The sequence below is a fragment of the Elephas maximus genome, chromosome 22 (assembly GCF_024166365.1).
Source record: "Elephas maximus indicus isolate mEleMax1 chromosome 22, mEleMax1 primary haplotype, whole genome shotgun sequence".
NCBI classification, from domain to species: domain Eukaryota; kingdom Metazoa; phylum Chordata; class Mammalia; order Proboscidea; family Elephantidae; genus Elephas; species Elephas maximus.
In genome coordinates, this window is record NC_064840.1 from 17,260,787 (window position 1) to 17,287,033 (window position 26,247).

Consider the following 26,247-nt stretch of genomic DNA (forward strand, 5'->3'; position numbering starts at 1 on the left):
CAATTTTGCCCTTCCCTTCCCCCCAGCCCAGGGACACTTGGCAATGTCTGAAGACTCTTTTGATCTTCATGAATTGGGGTGGGGGGGGGTGCTACTGGCACCTAATGAATAGAGGCCAAGGATGCTGCTCAACATCCTACAATCCACGGACAGCCCCCCGACGATAAGAAATGATCTAGCCCAAAATGTAAATAGCACCAAGGCCGAAAAACTCTGCAGTAGGAACTATAAAGATAAGCCACAATTCCTCTCCTCAAGGAAGTAGCAATCTAGGAAAGAGAAATGACGCCATCACCTTTGTCAACAATAATTATGGCCATTTATTGCATGCTTATTATGTGCCAGGCATTCTGCTTAATGCTTTACAGGTTACCTCATTGAATCTTCCAAACGATCCTATAAAGTAGGTATTATTAGCCCCATCAAACTGAAGCCAAGGGTTAACTTACCCACGGCTTCTACATTCTCTACCACATTATGGTCATTTGTATGTGAGTGGAGGGCAGTAGAGCTGAGGACTCAAAGTTGTGACACTGCAATTTGAGTACAAATCCCAACTCTAATTCTTGGCTAGATGGCCTTGGACAAACCCAAGAAAAGTGCCGCAGAGCTCAGAGGTCAAAGGTCATAGAAGAAAGGGACAATGGTCATGCGTATCCAGGACTGGCTACGTTCAATGCTGGGAGGACAACCCCAAACCTGAGCCCAGGACAGCCTGGGTCGCCAAGAATATCCACATGCCAGGTCACCCCAGAAACAGCTCAACCCACACACAAGATCAACTCTCCCTCCAGCACTTGGTGGCTCAGGGGGGTAATTAAATGGGAAACAGGACAGATTTCAGAGGCCCCGGCTGGTTCATGCTCTGGGCTTGATGAGATGCAGCACAATGAGGATGCTAATAAAAGAACGTGCAGCCTGCCCACACATTGCTTGCCTACTCCTCCTGGCCACATCTCTGATCCACAGCCAGTTATCCCCATGGAGAGAAAAGGCACTTCTGAGCCGCGGGTGCATGCAGCCAGCCACCCACACACTGCAGCGCTGTCTCTTCAAGCACAAAGCCAACTTTGGGTTTTCCTTTTTTTCCAGTTTCTATTTTCTGGAAAAATTTACTCTGAAATCAACATTTCTGATCCACACATCTGCCTTATAATTATAGAAGCCCAAAGAATATTAACAGAGGTAGCGTGTATGGCACAGAGGGAAGGTCAGGCTCGGTCGTTAACTGCCACAACTGATATGTTTTATAAAGCATATTAGATGTGGCCTAAAAATGGCTTTGCACGTAACCTCAATACTTAAGTAAAAATGATAAAATGCACTTTTTCCCAAAGACGTGCCTATAAATAATCCATGTGACTCAAAAAAAAAAATTCCTAAATGAACCTATTAACAGAATACCTATGGCTGTCCAGCTGATGCCGCCTCATAGCAACCCTACAGGACAGAGCAGAATTGCCCCATACGGTTTTCAAGGAACGACTGGTGGATTCAAACTGTCAACCTTTTGATTAGGAGGCAAGCTCTTAACCACAGCACCGCAGGGCTCCATCAGCAGAATACTTCGTATCAGAAGAGAAGACAATCTGTCCTTCCATACTGAAAGCAAGTATATGTGCCGAGTAGGATCTAATCACTACTGCAATAATTAAGATCATTCTTAAGCAGCTCACCTTCCATTTATTCCCTTAGGAAGAGGACTCCATGCCTATAAAAGATGCTATCAGACCACATATCACTGAGAAAACTAAGAATGGATACTTGGGGATAAAAGGAGGAAATCAAGATTAGCTCAGCTGAGGACCTTATCTTAATTGTGGCCAACAGCTCTAAAAATACAGGCAACTGCAAGATGTAAGATGGTGCAAAAAAAAAAAAAGACTCATCATCATTCTGTTTCCAAAAATATATTGGCTTTTAAGATTGAGCATTCTGAAATTTATGAACTAACTTCATAAATCTATTTTGAAATACAGTGATGTCCATCATGAGCACTTGAAAATATTGGAAACAATGCTCTCCCAAAGAGTTTCTGAGTCTAGCTGGATTTGGGGCACCCTTTGCCCACACACACATTTGCACTTAGACACACACACACATACACACACAGTGAGCAGTGGTCTCCCATTCAATTAGAGCATTTACTTTGGAATGATCAATACAAAGCTCAGGAATCATTTATCAAAAACCACAATATTAATAAAAGTATAGCTACTCAGGTGATTTCTAATACATACATATTCACCTCTAAATCAGGGCCTAGCTCTGCAGATTAATTGTATTAGCATAATGTCTGCAGTAACCTCCTAACTCATCTCCCTGAATCCAACTTTTGCCCCCTAGGATCCACCTTCCACACAGTGGTCAGAGTGATCCTTTGTAAAATAAAAAGCAGATAGTCCACGTCCCTGCTCAAAATCCTGCAATGGCTGCCTGCTCATTGCAACGAGAGGAAAATCCAAACCCACAAAGCCCTGCTTACCTCAATTCGGACCACTTTCCCTGTGTGTCTCGAAGCTCTGGCTGCCCCGATGTTCTTTCTATCCACTGGACATCCACAGGCTCGTCCCAGCCTCAGGGCCTTACCCTCTACTCCTCTGCCTGGAATACTCTTCCAACTTATCTTTAACAACTGGCTACTTGTCGTCACTCCAGTAAGCTGTAAGCTCTATGAGAGCAAAGATTTTTGTCTCTTTGTGTTCACTGCTACATCCCCAATGCCTACAAAGTACTTGACACATAGTAGGCCCTCAAATATTTGAACGAATGGATGAGTGAACAAATGAAGGAACAAAGGAATCAATGAACGGTCTGTCCGTACCAGATTATAAGCTCCATGAGGACAGGGACTTTGTCTGTCTTGTCTTGTATTCACTGCTACATCCCAGTTTCTAGAACAGCATCTGGTATATCACAGTAGCTCAACATAGAATCATGATCTTGGGAAATGACTCAACCTTCTTGGACAAATACTCCATGCTCAGCTCAGAGAGGCTTTCCCTGGGCACCCTATCTAAAGCAGTGGTTCCCATTCACTTCCCATCGTGGGCCTGATCTCTTCAGAGTTACCGCCATCTGAAATTCTCTTATTTGTGAACTTATTTATCCTGTCCCCTCCCCCAACACAGTGTTAGCTTCTTGAAGGCAGGGACCTTGTCTGTTTTGTTCATAGTTATATCCCAGGGCCTAGAACAAAAAGTTTATTGAGTGCATGAATGAATGAATGAATGAATGCATGGTGTGTCAAGCACTCTTGTGCCTCAGGCAGCTTCAGTTTAAAGGTCACCATGGGACAAAGGAATCCAAAATGAGAAGTGCCTTAAATCAATGCTGGCTCCAGAAGGCTTTCTGGCCTTCACGTGGGAGATGCTCAGTATTAGTTCTGGCATGTCACAGTCTCTCATCCAAGGGATGCACAAACACTTGAAGGTAAGTAGAGGTGCGTGACACTGAGCACAGGGTATATCCTCCTTCTCCACGACTGAGTTCCAGATCTCACTGGAGAAAAGCAGGCTCAGCCATGCTGCCAGAAACCTCAAGTGTGTTTTATGGAAGGAGCAGGTTTAACTGACATGTCACAGACTCCATTCAGAGTAAAAAATTGGATGGAGATATTAGGACATCTGTCAGCCACCCCATCTGGAGCCTGACTCTCTCAATGGGCAGAAACCAGCAAAATGTTTTTATAAAGTGGAAGCAGGGTGGAAAGTGGAATCAAAAGTACTTAAGTCCCATCCTTACCCCTAAATAATGATAACAAACATGAAATGGACACTCACTCTGCTCCAGGCGCTAACAGTAAGTGCTCTGCATGTTTTATGTCCCTACAATGAGCCTGCCAGGTAGGCACTATTATAATCCCGTTTTAGAGATGAGGCAATTGAAGCTGAGGAAAGTTAAAAATGCTTCATTCACACAGCTAGTGAGGGATAGTGCCCAGATTTGAATCCATCTTTGATTATAAAGCCTGGACTTGTAATGGCTCTATAATTTGCCTATGAAGCCCTGGTGGTACAGTGGTTAAGCACTCCACTGCTAACCAAAAGGTCAGTGGTTCGAGCCCCACTAGCCTCTCTGAGGGACAAAGATGTGACAGTCTGCCTCCATAAAGATTTACAGCCTTGGAAACCCTATGGGGCAGTTCTACTCTGTCCTACAGGGTCGCTATGAGTAGGAATCAGCTAGACGATAATGGGTTATATTAATTTGTTCCAAAAATAAAGAATGGTTACATCAGTTCTAAAATTAAAAGCTGGAAAAGTTGGTCATCCTAAATCACGTACGAGCTGTGTGGCTTTAAGAAGCAACCCAAGCTTCTTGATCTTCACTTTCCTTATCTGTAAAATAATGCCTCCACGAACAACTGGCTCCTTTGCCACAAGGCCAGAAGAACTGGATGATGTCTGGATACCATGATGAACATTTTGGTGAAAGATTCTATAGAAGGATCCTGACCAAAAGGGAAAAAATACAGAACAAAATTTCAAATTCTCATAGACCCCATACTTTCTGGAGCCACGGAAGCTGGATGAACCACTGAAACTACTGCTCTGAGATAATCTTTAAATCTCAAACCAAAATAACCCCTGAAGTCTTCTTAAAACCAAACAATAGTTTAGCTTAACTAGTAAAGAAGGTCTGCCTTAAGCATCTGTGCTCTTTCCAGTTCTATGTATATGGGATCACATTGACAACAGCAACTCAAAAGATGAGATAGGAAACTTAGGGAGCAGTGAGTCTATGTTAATGAGGGAGGAACAACTCAGAAAAGGAGGGGGAGTACGGTCGCACAACTTGAAGGATGTAATCAATGTCACTAACTTGTACAAACAGAAACCGTTGAACTGGTGTGTGTTTTGCTGTGTGCATTCTCAACAGCAGCTACAAAATGAATAAAAAATTTTTTTTTAAAGAAAGGGGTTAAAGATGAGGTCAAATTTTCAAATTTGCACATATTTTCCCAATCTCATTTATCTTCAAATATCCATTTTAATAGTGACATAAACATAGACAACAGTACCTAGAAAAAAATAATGCTTTGTTGTTGGAATTAAGTGAAAATAGCTATCAAGCACTTAGAAAGTGGCTGGTACAAAGCAAATTCTCAGAAGAGCCAATTCTTTCATCTTTATTATTAGATTATTCTATAGGGCCTGCATAATCTAGCAGAATCATGGCTTGCAGAGGGCAGGGTTACACAGTAGTCCTGGAAGCAGCCACATATCAGTCTAAGTCTTAGCTGTGCTACTTACCATCTGCCAGGCCTCAGAAAAATAGCTTAACTTCACTGAGCCTCAGTTTCCTCATCTTTAAAACAGGGATAGTACCAGCTACCTTATAGAGTTGTGCTGAGATTGTGAGGATTGAATGAGATAATGCATGTAAAGTACTCGGCATAGTTCTAGGCCCATAGGAACTACTCAGCAGATGACAGCTGCCATTAGCAGTTACATAAATCGAGCAGAAGAAAAAGTGGCATCATCCCTAGCCATTTTAGTCTAATTCAATTCGACAAACGTTCATTGAAGCCTTGCCAGGGCAACACACTACTCCAGGCAAAAGGAGGTGAGTCTTGTGCAGCTTGACCAGAACATAGGTGACAGGAAGGAGGCACAACTAAGAAGGCAGGCTGGGGTCCTGGCATACCAGGCCTTGAATATCAAGCTGAGGAGTGGCTGTTAATTCTGTGCATAGCGTGATGCCACTGGAGGTCTGAGCAGGCAAACGACATCATTCTAACCTGTGCTTTGGAAGAACTCTGCCCTCTGTGGAGCATGGACTGGAGCAGGCAAAGTCAGAGGCAGAGGAGTTGGTTAGGAGGCCACTGCAATAGCCCAAGCAAAAGTCAATGGGGGGCAGTGGTGAGGACAGAAAAAATGGATATAGATATAAGTGTCATCCTAGAGGGAGAGCTTGGACGATTTAGCAACTAATGGGTTGGTAGGGGAGGTGGAAAAGAGTTTAAGACAACTCCTTGTCAAGATGGGTAGGCAGGTGTCGCTGCATAAATGAAATGGGGAAGTCAAAACTAGTACCTACTGGCTTAGTGAGTGAGTGAGTCTGTGTTGGGAGGGAACAGAGGACGGGGATGGTGACAAACTGGTAGAATATCCTGGTGACGTGGAATATAGAGCACATCGGGAGGAAGGCCATAAGGGTGTGAGATTTAAAGTCAAGGAACTGAATAAGATCACCAAGAAGAAGCTAGAAAGAGAACTGGGGTGAACTTTAGGGTTTGGTATCTATACTTCCAGGGCCTAAAACAGAAGATGAAATCAATGAAGTGAAAATGGTAGTTTGAGAGGTAGGAGGAAAAGCAAGTTTCTGCGATGTAAAAGAGAAGTAGAACGTTTCAAGAAGAAATGTCATAATTAGCGATATCAAATGGAAGTCAGGAAATTTAGTGGTTAAGTGTAATAATTAGTAGCTGCTGAGACAGCAATTTTAGCAGAGTTGTAAGGGTGGGACAAGAGACACTGAGTATAGGCTACTCTTTCAGAAGTTTTTCAGAGAAAGGAAGGTGAGAGAGGTCAGGAGATGAAAGACAAGTAAAGCAGAAAGAACTGAGAGAAATTCACTTAAGCAAAGAAGAGTTGCCAGACTGGCAAAGAGCTTGGGAACATAGAGCACCATTTAGTCAATTACTGTCTTCTTAAAGGATCTGAGGCAACCATGCAAATTAGCATGTGTAGGCCAGCAGAAAACATACTTCACAGATCTTTTGGAGCCTAATCTTCAGAATTGGGCTAGGATCGTTTGGATTAGATTTCCTAAAGGTATCTTTAAGACCAACAAGAAAGCAGTAGAATGGTCCTGCCAGGCCTGCGAAGCAAGCACACACATTCTAAATAGAGAACAGGATAAGGCAAGCAGGAGAACGAGATGTGCTTGATTAAGAAAGAAGAAATTGAATGAGCGAGAGGAGAGAACCCAGCACACAGAGGAGAGCATTAAACATCTGATCCAACAATGGCAGGATGGAAACTCAACACAAGGCACTTCAGGGCGGTGACCATGGGCAGGAGCTAGTTAAGGTTTTTTAACTTATTTGCAAAGTACAGGTGATGTATGCTTTCATGTGCCAGAGAAGATTCTGTTGTTGCTGTTGACTGCTGAAAAAAAACAAAACACAGGTGAGACCCTTTGCGATAGGGACCTGGAGGTAGCATGCACAAGAACAAACACCCTTTGGCTAGATATGGAAAGTAAAACAATTTTTAAGGGCACATGTTTCAACCTCAAGTATTTCAAGAAAAACGAAGGAGGACTGTTGGGAGTGGGGAGGAGATTTCAAGCATCTTCCACTGGATGAAGGCACCCCAAGATAGATAACTGGGAGACAACTCAAAGTACAAAAGTAGATTTGAATAGAAATAGATTATAGAGTCATCAACTAGGTGATGAGAGCTGAAGCCCTAAAAACTGGTAATTTCAATCAATTGACGAAATGTTTATCAAGTAGCTTAGAGATGAATGACCTGCAGGTATGGTGGAGGCACCAAATGTTCCCTGTCCTCACCAGGCTTACATTCTAGCAAATAAGAACACCCAGGGAAAGAGAATATATGTGTGTGCATACTTATGTTGTATACACATACACACACACACACACACACAAAGGAAAGAGTCTCTAAATGAGAACAGGCAGAAATCAGAGAAACTCAAGAACTATACAGCCCACTTACTCACTCATCTTTCAGAGATTTAAAACAAAACCCAGGGTTGAGACTGTCAGCTCTCATCTCCGCTCCCTGTCCAACTTCATCACTTGTCACTCCCCACAATGGGCCTCCACTCCTGACAAGTATGTGAACTTGAGGACCCCACCTACATTTCCTAATTTCTCAGCTTTGAGGCATTGACACTTAGCAGCCTAGCAAAGTGTCTAAGAGAAGAGCCTATCGAGCCACACTGCCTGGCTTCAAGTCCAGGCCAAGCTACTCATAGCTGTGTGACCTTAAGCACAACTGGAAAGTGAAACAATTTTTAGGGGCAGATACTTCCACTTGGCTTAATCTCTCTGTACCTCAGTTCCCTCTCATGTAAAATGAGAATGGTAAAAGTACCTTCCTCTTGGGCTGTTGTGCAGATTAAATAAATTAATCTGTGGAAAGTGCTTGGAACAGAGAATCGCAGAGTTCTTGCCCTGTAAGGATGAGCTGTTATTATCACTCTGCCTGACTGCTAAATTCCCTCTACCTTCCTCTCCACCCAACCAAATTCATTTTCTTTTAAAAAGCTGAGCCCAATAATAAAATCTACTAAGAAAATATTCTGAATCCCACTTTGGAGAGTGGCATCTGAGGTCTTAAACACTAGCAAGTGGCCATCTAAGATGCATCGACTGGTCTCAACCCACATGGAGCAAAGGAGAATGAAGAACACCAAAGACACAAGGTAACTGGGAACCCAAGAGACAGAAAGGGCCACATAAACCAGACACTACATCAGCCTGAGACCAGAAGAACTAGATGGTGCCCAGCTACAACCAATGACTGCCCTGACAAGGAAACATCAGAGAATCCCTGACAGAGCAGGAGAGCAGTGGGATGCAGACCCCAAATTCTAATAAAAAGACCAGACTTAATGGTCTGACTGAGACTAGAGGGACCCCAAAGGTCATGGTCCCCAGACCTTCTGTTAGCCCAAGACAGGAACCATTCCCAAAGCCAACTCTTCAGACAGGGATTGGACTGGACTATGGGATAGAAAATGATACTGGTGAAGAGTGAGCTTCTTGGATCAAGTAGACACATGAGACTATTTGGGCAGCTCCTGTCTGGAGGAGAGATGAAAGGGTAGAGGGGGTCAGAAGCTGGCTGAATGGACACAAAAATAGAGAGTGGAGAGAAGGAGTATGCTGCCTCATTAGGGGGAGGGCAACTACGAGTATGTAGAAGAGTGTACATAACTTTTTGTATGAGAGACTGACTTGATTTGTAAACTTTCACTTAAAGCACAATTAGAAAAAAAAAAAAGCTGAGCCAAATATTCTACGTTCCATGAATACGCTTATAAATTCAGGTCTGACACAGATTTACTGAGGGTCTACCATGTTCTGGGCTCCAGGAAAACCAGGATGAACAAGACCCAGCACTGCCCTTGAGATCACAGTCTATTTGGGGAAACAGACATACCAAGAAAGATCATCAAGTAATTTGGCAAGAATTATGGACTGGCATTCCCCATTAAGTGTGCCCCACCAGATCTTGCTTTACTCTCCTAAAGCAATTTTTCAATTTGTACCACAATGTTCTACAGTGAAGGTATTTGTGTTTTCTGAATTGCTTCACATGTATATGCTTTGTCTTGTTCAACTGGATGGGAAGGTAACCGTTCTGGAACTGGGTCTTCTAAATCTGGTCGCCATTCCATCCCTCCCCAACAACCACCTTTTACCAACTGGTGCTTGGCAACTGTGTATTAACCTCTTGGGGTTGGTCAGAATTTTTAAGCATCTCTAGAGAAAATTCCCAGGGCCTAGGAAGCTGAGCTTCTGGTCGGGCAAGGCTATGGACTACCTGATTATTGCTGAGTCCTTTCTGTATCCTCTTGGTATGTACAGAAGGACAAGACATATAAAGAGAGTAGCATATCAGTAATAACAAAAATAATAACTATGAACATTTACTGAGACTCTCCTACCTGCCAGGCACTGGGCCAAGTGCTTGATACATCTCATTTAATCCTCCCAACAACCCTATGAGGTCGGTGTCATTATTATCCCATTTGGCAGCTGAGGAAACTGACATACCAATAAAGCCCAGTAGAGCAAGGAAGAGGCACCAAAAAGTGAGTTCCCTGAAAATTCGGGAAGGCAATGATGACAGCCATTTCTTTCTTCCACAGTGTTTGAATTGCTGGCTCATAACTCCATTTTCAAATCCATGCAAACATGGATTTGAAAGGCTAAGGAAGGAGCCATTAATTAGTCAAAAGGCCAAGAGTCTCCTCCTTGAAAACAGCCTACTCAGATACTGTCACCCTATTAGCCCAGTCTTATCAGATGCCACTGCTCCCCTAAGATTTCCAGCTTCTCCAAAAGCATAAGACCAGCACATGTAAAACTAACACAAAATACAAAGCCAACTGGCTTTTCCTTCTAGAGTTTATACTGAAGGTTTGCAGGAATGTACTGTCTGTTTAAGCAAGAGCTTAAATTAGGCAGTATCTCAGATCTAGGAGAAAGGACTTAAAGAAAAGTACCTCATGCTGACAGGGGAGGGAAGAGAGCTGGTATCCATTTTATTTTTAAACCTTTAACACACTGATTTCTCTTACCACCCTACTATCGTAACATCCAGGCGAATGGAGGATCAGAGGAACACCCAGGCACTCAGGGCTTGGGACTTGGTTTGGGTTATTGCTGGCTTACAAGGAAAAAGGGCACCAGATACTTACTCCCCAGCACTGACTTTGCCATAATCCTACCCCAAAGACAACCAAATTCAGTTCTCAAGAATCCCTCCAGCTCCCTCCAACTCAGGCTGCAAGGAATTACCGCTACTACTTATAACTTGAAATGCTGAGATATTCTTGCTAAACCTAAATTAAGGATGCACTCTCAGTCGCTGGCTTAAAAATAGTCTGGGGTCCTTAAAAGGGAAGCTAAAAAAGTGATTGCAACAATTGAAACCATTCTCACTGCCAGAGTTCCTGTAAAAATTCATAATTTATTCAATTCAACCTCAGAACATTTCATTCCATTCACTGGTAACCAATCTGGGGTCCATTTATCCCAGCACAGTACAAGAGCATCTGTGAAGAGTGAGTAACAGCACAGGTAATCAACGTGGGTAAATAAAAACCCGTGATGCTGAAAAAAGGAAGGGAAGAAGGAGAAACTCAAGAAGAAATACCAGCTCACTGGTGGCAAAGATGGTCCCCACAATAATTGCCTCCCCCACACCTGCAAATGCATTTTATAAGTTTATGTCCATGGAACTATAGAAGTTGCTAAGTAATTCTGTCACTACACCACTTTTGTGGGATTTTAATAATCCAACACCAAAGTCCAAGTCCGGGGGGCGGGGGGGGGGGGTCACCCACATCCAACAGGTGGAGTAAATTTCTAAAATGACCCTGCCAGTTTCACCCATATGGCTGCCCAAAGACACAGTAGCCAAGTTAACTGCAATATCACATTAAAAGACATACGGTGAGAGAAAACCCCAAATTACCATGGGAAAGACAATGAAATTCTTCAAAGGCAAGAATACTCCAATTCCATCTTCCAGATAAGAAATATACATTTTTTTTTGCGTGTACTTTTTTTTAATGAGAATCTTACTAAGCATTCTGTTGGGGCCTCAACAGAAGCCCATTTTATGCTCTAAAGATATATTTTGAACTAGCAAAGGTGAAACAGCATTTCTTCAAATACAGTGAGCAAATTACACGCAGTCTGGTGGAGAGGATCATGAGTAAATTGTATCAACAAATATTCATCGAGTACCTGGGCCTTAAGAGTAAAAGGGCCCTGTCAGAGAGCTCCCTGAACTGAGCTTTCTGTAAGAAGCAGAGAGATGCAATTCCAGTCTTCCTGAAAAATAAGCAATTAATCACACTGCTTTGGCTTAATTGTAATGCCTAGAATCTCCCACATCATTCTGCCTTTACCCCTGAAATCGAACTCCCCAGGGTCCTCCTTGGTTTCTCAGACCACTGATAAGCACCCTGAGCGAGCTTTCATTCTGACCCAGCCAGTCCACAACTAGCCAGAACTAGGACTTCTCATACATCTCCTTCCAGTCCAATGCGTGACCTTCAGCATGCTGTGTGTGTCAAGGTCACACTGCCCACTAACCGTGCATCCTTTACCATCGGGCCTCCACTCCTGCCCTGCCCTTTGAGGCCAATGCAGAACCTCCCAGCCCTGGTGGACCATTTCAACTCGATCTGATGGCACATTCAACAGCTAGCTAGTTAGATTTCTGCCTCTCCTGCCTTCATACAGACTGCTTTGGGGTGGTAGAGAAAATCTGCAAGAAAGGCACAGCAACACTGTCAAATTCCAATCCAAATTTGAAGTCCAGTCCCTAGGGAAATTGCAAAGAGGGACTGCCTCAACATCTCTCAATATAAAAATCTCTCCCAAATTCAACCACAGTCCAAAACTCTAGTTCATGTCCAATGCCCAATTGCCACAAGAGCCTAAAGTCTTTTCAGGAACACACTGTCAAGATAGCACCCATGGGTAGACGCCATCCAGGAACCAACACCCCATCTTTTAGAATTGATATCTAAAAGCTACGAGCACAACAAATACAGAATAAATGCGGTCAAGAAGAAAATCAAATTCTGCTCATCTCCTAAGTGGGCAATAACTAATTACCCAATACTACCCCGAGAGCCTCAACGTGAGGGAGGCAGGGTGGCTGGGGCGCAGCACAGCCAGCCCGAGACCTTCCTGGAGAAGTCACTACTCTGGAAAAAGAATGTCATCATATCAGAACAGACCGAAGCAAGACACTGAGCAGCCACATCCACAGAGGCTGCTGTATTTCAGAGAAATTCCTGGAGGCTGGAAGCCAGGACCCTCCAATCCCAAGCGCCGCATACTGCATTTCTCATTGGGTTTATTTAAGAATGGAGAAAGACCTACCGGGTCAAGAGGTCTACGGTGATATTTATACTTGTATTTTCTAGTCTCCTGGTTTGTTTGTTTCTTTTTTCCTCTCACGAAGCCCAATTCCTGTGAATCAATGACTCTGCTACATCACACTCCCTCCCGGTGGCTGATGGTCTTAACGGGGCTTTCTCTGACCGCCAGCGCTCTGCCAGCTCAGAAAAGCTCAGCCACCAGCTCCCTAATCTTGCAGCATACTTGAAGAGGAGGTGAGCACCGGCTCTCCGTCAGAGCTATGGCACAGCCACTTGCAGCTCAGTTAAACCGAAGAGGAAACCTTTCACTTAATCAGACAGGGTTTTTAGGTTTCTTGTGCTACAGCAAAGATAGCAACCCCCACCCCCCACCCACCCACCTGAGAGATAGATACATAGATGATGGATAGACGGAGAGCTTGTCTTAAATCCTGCACATTTCTTCTTCTACCAAGCATCTGCACCGCTAGAAATCTCCCACTATTTCCTCCCCTCGAAAGAAGACCAAAGACTGAAAAACTAACCCAAAGTGCCCAATTGACAATTACGATGCTACTGACAGGGACAGATACCTTCAATCCAGCAAACTGAGAACAGTAACAGTCTATCCCAGCAGAGCCCAAACAGGTAAACTGCTCCCCAAATGCAGGCTGATAAGCAGCTCCCCTCCACTCCACTCCCCCCACACTCTACCCTCCCCCCTCCGCACTTTGGCGGGGTATGCCTTGCACCCATGCAGGTCCCTTAGAAAGTCAAATTGCCACTTACTCAGATCTACCAAGAATCCCCAGTGCCTTGCTGTATGAAAATCCCACAAACGGCAGCTCTTCACCAGAGAAACCTGAGGGGTTCAACTGGCACGGAGAGGATGAAACCCACGAATTCTTCTCTGGTTCATCAAAATTGGAGGTGTCATCATCAGACTTGAGGGTGGGAACGAAGGGAGGAGGAGCTGGTTAAAGAAAAACAAGAAGAAGGGAGGGAGAGAGCATTCAGACAGATTCAACACTGTTGCAGAGAAAAGCGTCTTACTCCTTCCGCGTTTGCTGGGGCACTGCAGCGCCCCGCTCTCAATCTCCTCACGGCTCTGACAGCAACAAGAGCTTAACCCCTTCTCAGCCAACATGGCCACCAACCCGCAGACAGGCTGCCTTCCCTGCTGGGGTAAACTGAAGGATAAACTCAAACAGCTCACTTGGTTGAATGGGAGCACCTGGCACCTCATTTGAGCAAGCTGCTGGTTCCTCACATTTCCACAGCGCGTCTACGGAACGTCAACTGGCTACTGCCAGCATGCCCGATGACCTAAACGGATTTGTTTCCTCTTCCAGGCAGGTCTAAATTATTAATATTTAGTGCTAATCACTAAAATAAGATGGAACTTGGATGTTTCCCAGACTCATTGGAATGGGGGGAAGAACAGGAAAGAGGATTTGTAAGGCTCTCTAACTCATGATAGGTGAGCACTGCGGTCTCATTCATATCCTGATGAGTATACACAGAGCTCTTCTCAACCACTTTTTTTAGTTCATTATCCCTCCTCCTCAGCATAACCAGGCCCACCGACTTCATCGCAGCTTAATTAATACAATGAAACACCAGCCACATAAAGTTCTTCCCGATGATTTACAGCGCTCCTGTGCACTGACAAGGGCCGCACGGGTAGACATCTGCAGCACAATTCCTACCTCCTTACAGCATGCTTCCTGGCTGTGGGCATCTTACATCTCCGCTTCCTGCCGACCTACTAAGCTCTCTTGGTCAGGAAGGTGGACGCTCATCCAACAGTCACCAGAAGACTGCCCACTGTGGTGGGCTCCCAGGGCTGCAGCCAGCCAGAGGCGTTACCATGGCTGCAGGCTGAGGCATCTGTGGCAGGCCAGCTGGGCACAGTGGCATCACATCCCCTGCAGTGCAGGCTTCATGCACCCCGTGCCTGTGCGTGCTCTGGCTGGAACCCCACCTGGCCGCCCGTGAGGCAGGGGCCGATGCTGATCTGAGTGACAGAACAGCATGAGTCACCGCCGGCTGGCCGGCCGGGGCTAGGGCTCGCTACAGCTCCCCCTAGGACGATTGTCACAGCCCTTCACAGCCCAGACTCCTTTTTTAACTCCTCCTATTCAGGACAAAGCTGTGTGCCAGATATGAGCAGCAGTCTGTTTTTTGCTTACAGACTCAAAAATCTGGCTGTTTCCAAAGTTCCTAAATGACAACATCACTGGAACAGCATCAGCAAGTAACTGAAACGCGAGAAACTGGAGTGGGGAAGAGATGTGGAGGGCCAAGGAGATGGATCCAAGGGTCTGCTGTTCCCAGGAACTGCAAAAGAACATTCCCAGAGCTGCCCGTGTATTGGGATGAAGTAGGAGAGTGAGGAAGGCCAAAGATGTAAAATGTGCACTATGAGAAAATAATTTAACACCTCCAAGCTCTCTCAAGAGAATTTAAATCTTCCCTGCGTCAGAATCTCCTTGCTTAATACTGTAAAAATTAGCTGATGGAAGGAAAAACTACATTGAATGCTTCAGCCCACATCTCATGTGTACTTCCACCAACAGAAGCTAAAATCCAATCTGATTTCAATTACCCAATACATTTTTTAATAAAGTTAAAAGGAAATTATATTTCATTAGGATCAAAAAAAGGTTTCTGTCCCAAAATAAGGAATCTTAGATCTAAGACTGAGGAGGTTTAGGAAGAGAGATTTGCAGATGATACTAATATGGAGGCATAGTGGTTAATGGCTGAAGCTCTAAACTCCAACTATGTGGGTTCAAATTCTATTCCCACTACGTACTAGCTCTGTGACCTTGGAAGAGTCATTTAACCTCTCTAAGCCTCAGTTTCAACATAGGGACAATGACAGTAACTACATCAAAGGGCTGTTGGGAGGTTTAAATAAAACAATCTACATAAAGTGCTTAGCACAGTTCGCAACACACAGTAAGCTCTCTATAAAGGGTACCTGTTTTCATTATTATTGTTTACTGTAGATACACGACAGATAGTGCAGCTGTTGAAACCTAGTAAGATATAAGGGACTTTACAGCAGAATCTATATTGAGTATTCTTCCCTGCACAAGGCACAGACACGCCCACGTGGATGTTCGTGTTAATCATATCGTTTAATTCCTAGCAGAACTTTAATTCCCTTTCACTATATACTAATTTATCTTTAGGAGACTAAAACAGAATCCCTTTTCTGAGTAAGAAGTATGATTAATATAGGGGTAGGGGCCACCCTCAGTGAAATAATTATGATTTAGAAATTCTGTACTATAAAATAAGATTACTCTATAAAACTCTGACATGTTCAAAGCTAGCTTAATGTGGTTGCGATTAGAAAAAAAAGAGCCAGATAATCTTCAGGATAAAAGTAAGGAAAAGTCAAAATGAAATACAGGTGAGATATTCACAAGGCAGATTAAAAACTAGGGATGTAAACCTCCTGACTTGCAGTCAGTTAAGTACAACAGGAAATTCTGAAAGAAAGTGCTTCGAAGGGCCACATTCAAGCAGGGAAAAATCATAGCCTTGAGCCAAAGGGAAGTAAGGAAATAGAAATACTTTCCCCTCCAGGAAGTGATGAAGATGCTCACCATTTTCCAGGGCCCTTTAAATCAATCCTATCGTTGTGGAGTTGATTCAGACTCATAATGACCCTGTAGGTCAGAGCAGAACTGCCCCGTTGGGTTTCCAAGGTTGTAATCTTTACAGAAGCAGACTGCCACATCTTTCTCCCATGGAGCGGTTGGTGAGTTTGAACTGCTGACCTTTTGGTCAGCAGCCAATTGCTTAACCACTGTACCACCAGGGCTCCTTCCAGGGCCGTTTAAGGGTAGAAGAAATTAAGGAGGAAACTAGTAACAAATTGGACCCTCAGGGGTGGGGTCTACATTTACAGCGTCCTGCATCGCGTGGGAACCACATGCCAAGAAATTACCATAAATACTGGTCCAGGATCACTGAACCCTCGGGTCACTGATAGACACTAGTGGAAAACAACTTGTAGAGGCCCTTTCACAACCCAGGGGACACAGGATACACCACTCTCTCTCTCACGCACGCACACACAAACACACCCTACTGAAAATAAGTTCACAATAAAAAAGTAAAAAGCCAAAACCACACAAAACAAAGAAAAATAAACCACATGAGATACACTTCCTCAAGGCAGCATCAACAGATAGAAGAAACAGGTGAATTAGCCCTCTAAAAACTGCAGATAGAACAATCTAAAAGGGACCGTAAAACAAGTTTTAATTTATTAACAAGGTAGATGAGTAGAAATTCCAGTAGAAGAACAAGACACTTTGAAAAATGACCAAGCACATTTGAAAAAGAACCAAACAGAACTTTTAGAAATAAAAAATATTGTTTTCAAATTTAAATTTCAAAACTCACTGGTTAGGTTAAATAGCAGATTAGACACAGCTGAAGAGAAAATTAGTGAACTAGGAGTTAGATCCAAGGAAATCATATAGAACCATCCTACTCTGTGGTCTCTGGACTTGGAGCATTAGCATTATCCAGGAATTACTTAGAAATGCAGAATCAAAGGGTCCACTCCAGGCCCACTGACTCAGAATCTACAATCTAACAAGATAATCAGATAACTCACCTGCACATTACAGTTCAAGAAATGCTCATATAAAATGCAACACACAAAAGCAAAGAGATGAAAAACATGAGAGGTTAAGAGATAAGGACAGAATGTGAAGATCCAATACATATTTAAAAAGAACTTTAGAAAATGAGAATAGAGAATTTTCTCAAAACCAGGATGTCATGTTTTAAAAGGATTGTGTCAAGTCTAAAGGCTACCGAGTATGTGACCACAGCTATCTCGGGAATCTAATTCTCCTGTTTCTTGTACTTACAGAAAATGTTTCTTTTTTTTTTTTTTTAATCTTTCTGAAATATAATTTTTTTCTTTAAAAAAGATCATTATAATCACATTGGATTTGAGTCTACATTAATGGAGGCACACATGGCACCCCAGCACATAAGTAGGTTCACTAAAACTATTTGCTGAACGAATATATAATTAAATGCCTAAAAATAGTTCTTACCAAGAGAGCTCCTAGCATAATAGAGACCAAAAAGAAGACAGATACTTGATATTTGAATTAAATGAAGAGGCTTTAAAAAGTCGAGATTTTTCTGTCTGAAAAATATGCTAATGAGTACCTATATTAATATTTTCTGATACAGTATTATGACCCCCTATAACCACCACATTCACTAAAGACAAATAAGAAGTTATAGATTAAGAGGTATTGTTCATTGGTAAAAATCACCAAGAAAAACCAAAAAAAAAAAAAATTCCTTTTTTATATGTTTATTTTAAAGTGTAAATCAGTCTGTGCTTTAAGTAATACCACGGAACATTCCCCTTGGTGGCAGAGGCTATACAAGTAACTTCTTGAGGTCTCCCCTTCCCCAGTTATAAGAAAGATGGTAGAACAAGGCTTTCAGAAACAAAGAGCTATTTTAAAAGCTGTAACTTCTCTTCTATAAATTCTCTCTCTTTTTTTTAATCCTGACATTCATTAAAATCTTGTGGGGAAAATTTTTATTGCCTTCAAAAACATTAAAAAAAGAAAAAACAAGGAAAAGAAAAACCAAATAAGTTTTATCCTTTCATCCCTACTTCTTTCTAACATGTTCTATTAAGTTCCATTTACCCTATTCCCACCTTAAATTTTTTAGCATATCAAACAAACATTAATATTAAAAATATAAAAGATTTTCTAATTTTGAGTTTTTTTCATTGACTACCTTACCCACTGGAACATAAGCTCTGCAAGGAGAGGGATTTTCTTGTGTTCACTACCATATACCTAACACATAGAATACCACCCGGCTGTCATTATTTGTTTAATACCTATTTTCTTAAAAGAATAAGTCATTCCTGAACACAACCAAACACTCTGTGGGGCAGAGTAGCTGGGGCTGGGTCCTGGACACCATGGATTCAGGAGACATCTAGATCAACTGACGTAACAAGTTTATTAAGAAATGTTCTGCATCCCATTTTGGTGAGTGGCATCTGGGGTCTTAAAAGCTTGCATGCAGCCATCTAAGATGCACCAATTGGTCCCAACCCACTTGGAGCAAAGGAGAATGAAGAATACCAAAGACACAAGGAAAATATTAGCCCAATAGACAAAAGGACCACATAAACCAGAAACTCCAGCAGCCTGAGACCAGAAGAACTAGATGGTGCCTGGTTACCACCAATGACCACCCTGACAGGGAAGACAACAAAGAGTCCCTGACACAATGGAAGAAAAGTACAGAGCAGAGCTCAAATTCATGTCAAAAGACCAGACTTAAGGGTCTAAGACTGGAGGAACCCCCGAAGCCACGGCCCCCGGACACTCTGTTAACCCAGAACTAAAACCATTCCCAAAGCCCACTCTTCAGACAAAGATTAAACTGGATTATAAAACATGAAATAATACTCACGAAGAGTATACTTCTTAGTTCAATCAGATACAGGAGACCAAATGGGCGGCTCCTGTCCAGAGGCAGAAGGAGAAGGCAGCAAAGGAAAGGAACTCTTTGAATGGACACAAGAAACACGGGGTGGAAATGGTGAGTGTGTTGTCACATTATATGGATTGCAACTAATGTCATATAACAATATCTATAAATTTTTGTATGAGAAATTAATTCAAGCTATAAACTTTTACCTTTATCACAATAAAAAATTAAAAAATAAAATGAAGTAAAATTAAAATAAACAGAAAAACTTTAAAAAAAAAAAAAAAGAATGAGTGAATTGCAAGAACCTTAAATATGGGGTAATTTCTTAGATCTAATTGGGCTCTTCCATGAAACATGCCACTTTAGGAAACCTAAGTATCGATACGCTTCAGAGTACCCAATTTCGTTACGAAGAATTTGCATGTTTTAAAAAAAATATCTGAGCCTAGATATAGCTCATAAAACTCCTAAGATTTGTAGTCATCACTATGGTTTACAGACACTGGTGCTGAGTTGCGTGTGGCAGAAGTAGATGAATAACAGCCAGCACCATGTCATAAAAGATGAAAGCACATAAATAAACATTGTGTAATGATATAATCAACCAGGACTGTGCCTGGAACACAGTGGGCATTCAATAAATATTAAATCAAAAACACTTGCAATTTCATTCTATCTACCATCATTTTCCACACCATAAAAAAGTGATTACTTGACTAATTGGATGCCATGTACAAACCAAAAGGCAAGCTACCAAAAACTTCAGCTATCCTCTAGCTGCTTGAAACCTGAGGCACCAATGTGATCATACTTATGTACGTTATGAAGACAGAACTGCAAAATAAGTGAAAAGGAGGATATTTGTGTGGTTTAGAGGTCAGGATGTGGGTGTAAAAAGTAGAATACATAACTGGAGTGATGGCAAGTTTTGCTGACAGGGACACAGTGAGTTTTTGTGTAGTCCTTCAAGAAAAGTGTCACAGAGATAACTGAATCTGAAGAGCTGGTTAAAAGGTAACTCCATGGGCTGGAATGGGGAAAAGTGCTACTTTAGAAAAGCCACAGAAGCCAAAGCAGTAGCCCAAGAGAGCCGTGGGTAATAGGCTAGGGAGCAAGTAGAAGTGAAATCTCGGCCGGGCCTTGAAGGGGGCACCTTGGATTGGATTGACAAATGTATTTCAAAGTTTTAGAGAGCTGGGTTGGTGTCAGCAACGGAGACTGATATGATCGTTTCAACAGTGATGGTCAGAAGAACCCGGCGCTAGAAACCTCTAAAGTACTAATCTGCAATAGTCAACGTGACAAATTTCTATATTAAAGAAGTGGTAACAGAAACAGAGAGGACTGGATTAACGGGAGACAGGCTATAGAAAGAAGTGGCAAAATTTGACAACTGATGCAAGGGTGGAGATTTTAGGAATATCGACGATCAACTCCTAAGACAGGAACAACTCCAAGAGGTTGCAATGGAAAGAAAAGCAAGATATCCAGTATCAGATGTCTCATGGGGATGAACCAAGAGACTAAGCTAGGGGATCAGCAAATACAGCTGGATGCTAAATATGCATAAGCAATTTAGTTCTTGAGGACAGATTAGAGCCTCAGGCAAGCCCCCTATTTGCTCCTCTCTCAGTAGAAAGTGGTCAGCCATGGCTTGACCAAACGACACACTGTATAAGAAATCCAAAAGGAAGACAAATCAGATCCAGTTTCCAACAGAATAAATCAAAATTAACCAGCTCTCTGCTTCCCAAAAGGGTCATAAGTTTAGGATAATGTTGATTTGGGATGGTGGCCAATTTTCACACTGGTGTCTTTAAAGTAAATGAAGAAGGAAGTTTCCATTCCTAAAGCATGTCGATCAATCAAACTCAAGAAGGCTATGGTCTGGCTGCCAAAAGCTACGCAGCTTTCTTCTCTGGGGGCAGACACAGAGCTCGATGGAGTTGTGTGCTCTAGCTGAATCTCACCATGTCCAAAAGCCTTATTCCTAAAATGTTGCTTAAATATCAAGTGTTTTGGTAATCAGCTGAGGTTTTCCCACAGATTTATACCTTCAGAGGTGGTTTCTTTCAACGCTGGACTGAACTTTAATCTGACTTTTGTGTGTGTGTGTGTGCACGCGCGCATGCGCTTTAGGTGAAAGTTTACAGCTCAAGTTAATTTCTCAGACAAAAATTTATACACATATTGCTATGCGACCCTAGTTGCAATCCCTATTTATACCCCGTGTTCCCCGTGTCCATTCAACCAGCTCCTATCTGTTTCTGCCTTCTCATCCCGTCTCTGGACCGGAGCTGCCCATTTAGTCTCATGTATCTACTTGAACACACTCATCACGAGTATTACACGTCTTATAGTCCAGTCTAATCTTTGTCTGAAGAGTTGGCTTCCGGAATGGTTTTAGTTCTGGGTTAACACAGAGTCCAGGAACCATGTCTTTTGGGTTTCCTCTAGTCTCGCTCAAACCATTAAGTCTGGTCTTTTTACATGAATTTGAGTTCTGCACCCCACTTTTCTCCTGCTCCATCAGGGACTCCTGTTCCCTGTCAGGTCAGGCATTGGTGGTAGTTGGGCACCATCCAGTTCTTCTGGTCTCAGGCTGATGGGAGTCTCTGGTTTAAGTGGCCCTTTTGTCTCTTGGGCTAACATTTTCCCTGCATCTTTGTTGTTCTTCATTCTCCTTTGTTCCAGGTGGGTTGGGACCCATTGATGTATCTTAGATGGCCGCTCACAAGATTTTAAGACCCCAGAGGCCACTCACCAAAGTGGGATGCAGAACATTTGCTTAATAAACTTTGTTATGCTAATTGACCCAGATGTTCCCCGAAACCATGGTCCCCAGACCCCCGCGCCTGCTACTCTGGTTATGTTCAGGAAGCTTCTTAGCTTTTTGTTTAGTCCGGTTGTGCTAACTTTCCCTGTATTGTGTGTTGTCCTTCCTAATCTGACTTCTTAACATTTAAGCTTCACTTTGTTTTTCCCCTTCTTCTCAGTCAACCAGGTATTCAGCAACCTACGAAACAATCTACATGGGCTGAAAACACTCAAAAGAGAGCATCTTTTCAAACTGCAACGAGTCATCTTATTTCTCTGACTGCATTTCTCTGCAAAGATGGAACAGACAGACCCAGTTTCTTGCCCAGATGGAAGTTCCTAGGACACACTGAGACAGAAACAAAGGAGCCAGCTCATCGGCTTCCATCCCTAGGACCTGCTTGTTCTAGGCCCAGGCAACTTTCCTTCCAGCACTACCCCCGCTAAATTACCTATGCAACAGGTTTTTTTTTTATATAGACATCAGATTATATTCATTCTTTGCTGCCTTCCTGACATCTTTGTATCCTTTTTTCCTACGCTTTTTAAATTTATTTTTAAAGATTTGTTATGAAAATTTTCACACACGAAAAAGTAGTGATGTAGTAAAACAAACTTCCAAGTGCCTATCGCATAGCTTCAACAACCATCAATTCCCATTCTTATTTCACTTCACCCCGACCTCTGTCTTGTCTGTGTGTTTGTTGGTTGTTAAAGGCAAATCCCAGACATCATACCATTTCACCCATAATCTTAGGTACCTCTAACATAGGGTTTCTAAACCATGGCACTATTGATACTTGGGACCAAATAACTATTTATTGTGAGGGGCTGCCGTGTATATTATAGGATATTTAGGACCACCCCAGCCTCTACCCATTAGATGCCAGTAGCAACCACCAATAGTGACAATCAAAAATGTTTCCAGACATTGCCAAATGTCCCCTTGCATGGCAAAATTGCCCTCAATTGAGAACTACCGTTCTAATTGATAAGGACATTTTGAAGAACATAATCACAATACGCTCATCTCATCCAGCAAAATTAACTAACTCTTTAACATTATCTAATACCAGGCCTATACTCGATTTTCTCCATTTGCCCCAAAAAATGTCTTTTTACAGTTAGTTTGTTTGAATCAGGATCCAACCAAGGTTCCATGCATGTCTCTTAAAATTCTTTTTATCTGTTAACATTGTCCCTCCCCCTTTTTTTTTTTATAAATGCCATACGAATCCTGTGTCCCTGTAGATCTTCCCACATTCTGGACTTGGCTGATTATATCTTTATGGTGTCATTTAACATGTTTCTCTGTCCCCAGTGTTTCTTGTAAACTGGCAGTTAGACCCAGAGGCTTGGGTACCTTCATATCGAACTATTTTAGGAAGAATACTGCCTAAGGAGTCTCATCTACTTCCTATTACATGGCATTAGGAGGCACACAATGTCTGCTTGCCTCCTCCCCATGATGTTAAGAAACATCCATGAGTTACAATTATATGAGCCTAATCCCTCCACCATGAGGTTCCCTTAATCTTTCACCACTGGTGGTCATTACCTAGAGCTATTATGTCATTAAGGGCTGCAAAATGGTAGTTTTCTAATTTCATCATTCCTTCCACATCTATAAGTACATCAACAATTTGGTTACCCTAAAATACAGTTCAAACAGGAAGGCAGGATAAATGTTTGGTTTTTTCCCTGTATTTAGCAATGTTTAGAATAATGAGTTGGGGCCTTAGCAACCTCCAGGAGTGACCAATAAGGCTTCTTTCTCAGTGTCATTATGAACTCATGGATTTTCATGTAATTAATGTGCTTCAAGAAACTACAGCCATTCTGACACTCAAAATGCCCCATCTTAGGCCAGTGGAAGCCCTTCTATGACATATTCTTGCCAGAAAAAGTCCATCAAAATCTGTTTCAGCTTTTGGGGTTACCTTACAGTTTACAGGAAGAACAAGGACAAAACCACCCCAAGAAGGCAAAAAGACAAATCCAGAGTGTGGAATATTCAACAGGGGATTTGGATCTAGTTTCTTCAATAAAACAATGGCATAAAAAATGTATGCGTACATATATATGTATAAACCAAAAAAGCCGAAGCCACTGCTGCCAAGTTGATTCTGACTCATAGCGACCCTACAGGACAGAGGAGAACTGCCCCCACAGGGTTTCCAATGAACGGCTGGTGGATTTGAACGGCTGGTGGATTTGTACTGCTGGCCTTTTGGTTAGCAGCCAAGCTCTTCACTATTCCACCACCAAGGCTCCTATATATGTGGATATTTGAAAAAATACAAGTAAAAAAAATTGAAGCCTATCTCCCATAGCTGACTGTATTCTAAGTCACAAGTGACTTTAAATCAAACTGCTGGAGTATTGAAAAAGACGTGGAGCAACTGGAACTCCCATACGCTGCTAGTGGGAGTGTAAATGCTACCACCACTTTGGAAAACAGTCTGGCAGTTTCTTAAAAAATTGAAACATGTCCTTACTTACCATATAATAGTCATTCCCCCTCCTAGATATTTACCCAAGAAAAACGAAAGCATGTGTCCATGCAAAGACTTGTACACAGATGTTCACAGAAGCTTTATTTGAAATAGACAAAAACTGGAAACAACTCAAATATCCATCAGCAGGTGAATGGATAAACAAACTATGTCATATCCATACAATGGAATACCACACTTAGCTATAAAAACAAATGACTATGATTCATGCTATGACATGGATGAATCTCAAAAGAACTGCGTAGAGTTGAAGAAGCCAGGCCAAAAAAAAAGGGTACACATTGTATGATTTCATTTATATAGTTTAGAAAATACGAACTAGCCTACAGTGACAGAAAGCACATCAGTCCTTGCTGGGGACAAGTGAAGGGAAGGATAGTGGTGAGAGGAAGGTGTTACGAAGGGCCATGAGGAAGCCTTTGGAGGTAGTAGGTATGTTCATTAGCTTGAGTCTGGTGATGGTTTTCCCAGCGTACACATGTATCAAAGCATCAAATTGTAACTTAAAATGTGTGCAGTTTGTTGTATGCCTATTATTTCTCAATAAAACTGTTTCTAGCTATTGGGAAGAGAAAGTATTTTGTCCCAATCCTCACCTGATCTAATGAGCCTCCACTCAGGCTCCTTCCTTCACCGCATGAGGCAGAAGTGTTGAATAAATACATCTAGTCACTTCCCAAAGGGAGGAGGAGCAAATCTGACTCATCAGAGCTGGACGTTCATTGGGCTAAGTTTAACCAGAAGTCAGGGTTACTGGTTACTATGCTCTGAAAGCAAGAATCAAGCTTAGCATGTCCTCTTTCAGTGCCTATGTCCAGATTTGGCAGGTACTCACGCCAACTCTTGTCCTTATGCCCATCAAGCCCATTGTGGCAAGGCCTCCCTCTCCATGAGGAAACGCCCACCACTCTTCTCTGGTCAGTACAGTGGGCACATTTACCACACTCCTACATCATCGAGTCTTGCCAAGAATCAAGTGGATATTCTGGTCCCTATCTAGCTATTTTTTTAAAACCATTTGCTGTCAAGGTGATTTCTACTCACAGAGACTCCGTGTGTGTCAGAGTAGAACTGCACTCCATAGGGTTCTCAATGGCTGATTTTCTGGAAGGAGATCGCCAGGCCTTTCCTCTGGGTGGACTCAAATTTTCAACCTTTCAGCTAGCAGCTGAGTGCATTAATCATCTGTACCACGCAGGGACTCCGACGTATGTCCTTTACTAGTTAGAAGGACGGGAGGGGCATCTTAGATTTCAAACCAGGAATGCTGTAGTTGTATGTTACCCTTATCCTTTTCATCACCAGGGGGATAAGAGAGTTGACCATATATATTTTCCCTAAAGTGAGACACTGAAAATCAGTTCCGAACCCTCAGGCACAAACCACGTGGTCCACCTACACTCTGTCCACAGGCTTAAATATCTTTTGACTCCTGCCAAGTGCCCTCTTTAGTTCTATTCAAGCTTTACCTTCAGAAAATGAGTGTAAATGCAATCACTGAACTTCACAGAATTGACTAGAAAGTTCGCTGCTGAATATAGTCCCAGATATTTAGTACAATTTTGAATCCTTGGCCAAATTATTTCCATGTGTGCTTGGTTGTGAGGGGCTTTTTGACAAGAGAGAATTTAAGGGCTGAGGGCTCCAATTTGTGGGTTCTCCAACAAGCCTCTCTGCCATTTCCCATCTTCCCCTAGGGAAGGCATTAATTTGCCTCATTTGGAATTGATTTACTGAAGTTTGGCATTGTACTTTTGGCTTGCATATGGAAACAGTCACATGGAAATCACCATACCACTTATTGGAAGGATGTTGC

General features: G+C 42.5%; 1 protein-coding gene across 10 annotated transcripts in view; it reads right to left on the bottom strand.

Annotated features, from left to right (window-relative positions):
* CIT (citron rho-interacting serine/threonine kinase) overlaps window positions 1–26,247 on the bottom strand; it is a 174,246-nt gene that overhangs the window by 90,371 nt on the left and 57,628 nt on the right. For all 10 annotated transcript variants that reach the window (XM_049866326.1, XM_049866324.1, XM_049866320.1 and 7 more), the window contains one exon: window positions 13,375–13,558. In XM_049866326.1, the coding sequence (XP_049722283.1) occupies window positions 13,375–13,558 (184 nt within the window). The remainder of the gene's footprint in view (window positions 1–13,374; window positions 13,559–26,247) is intronic.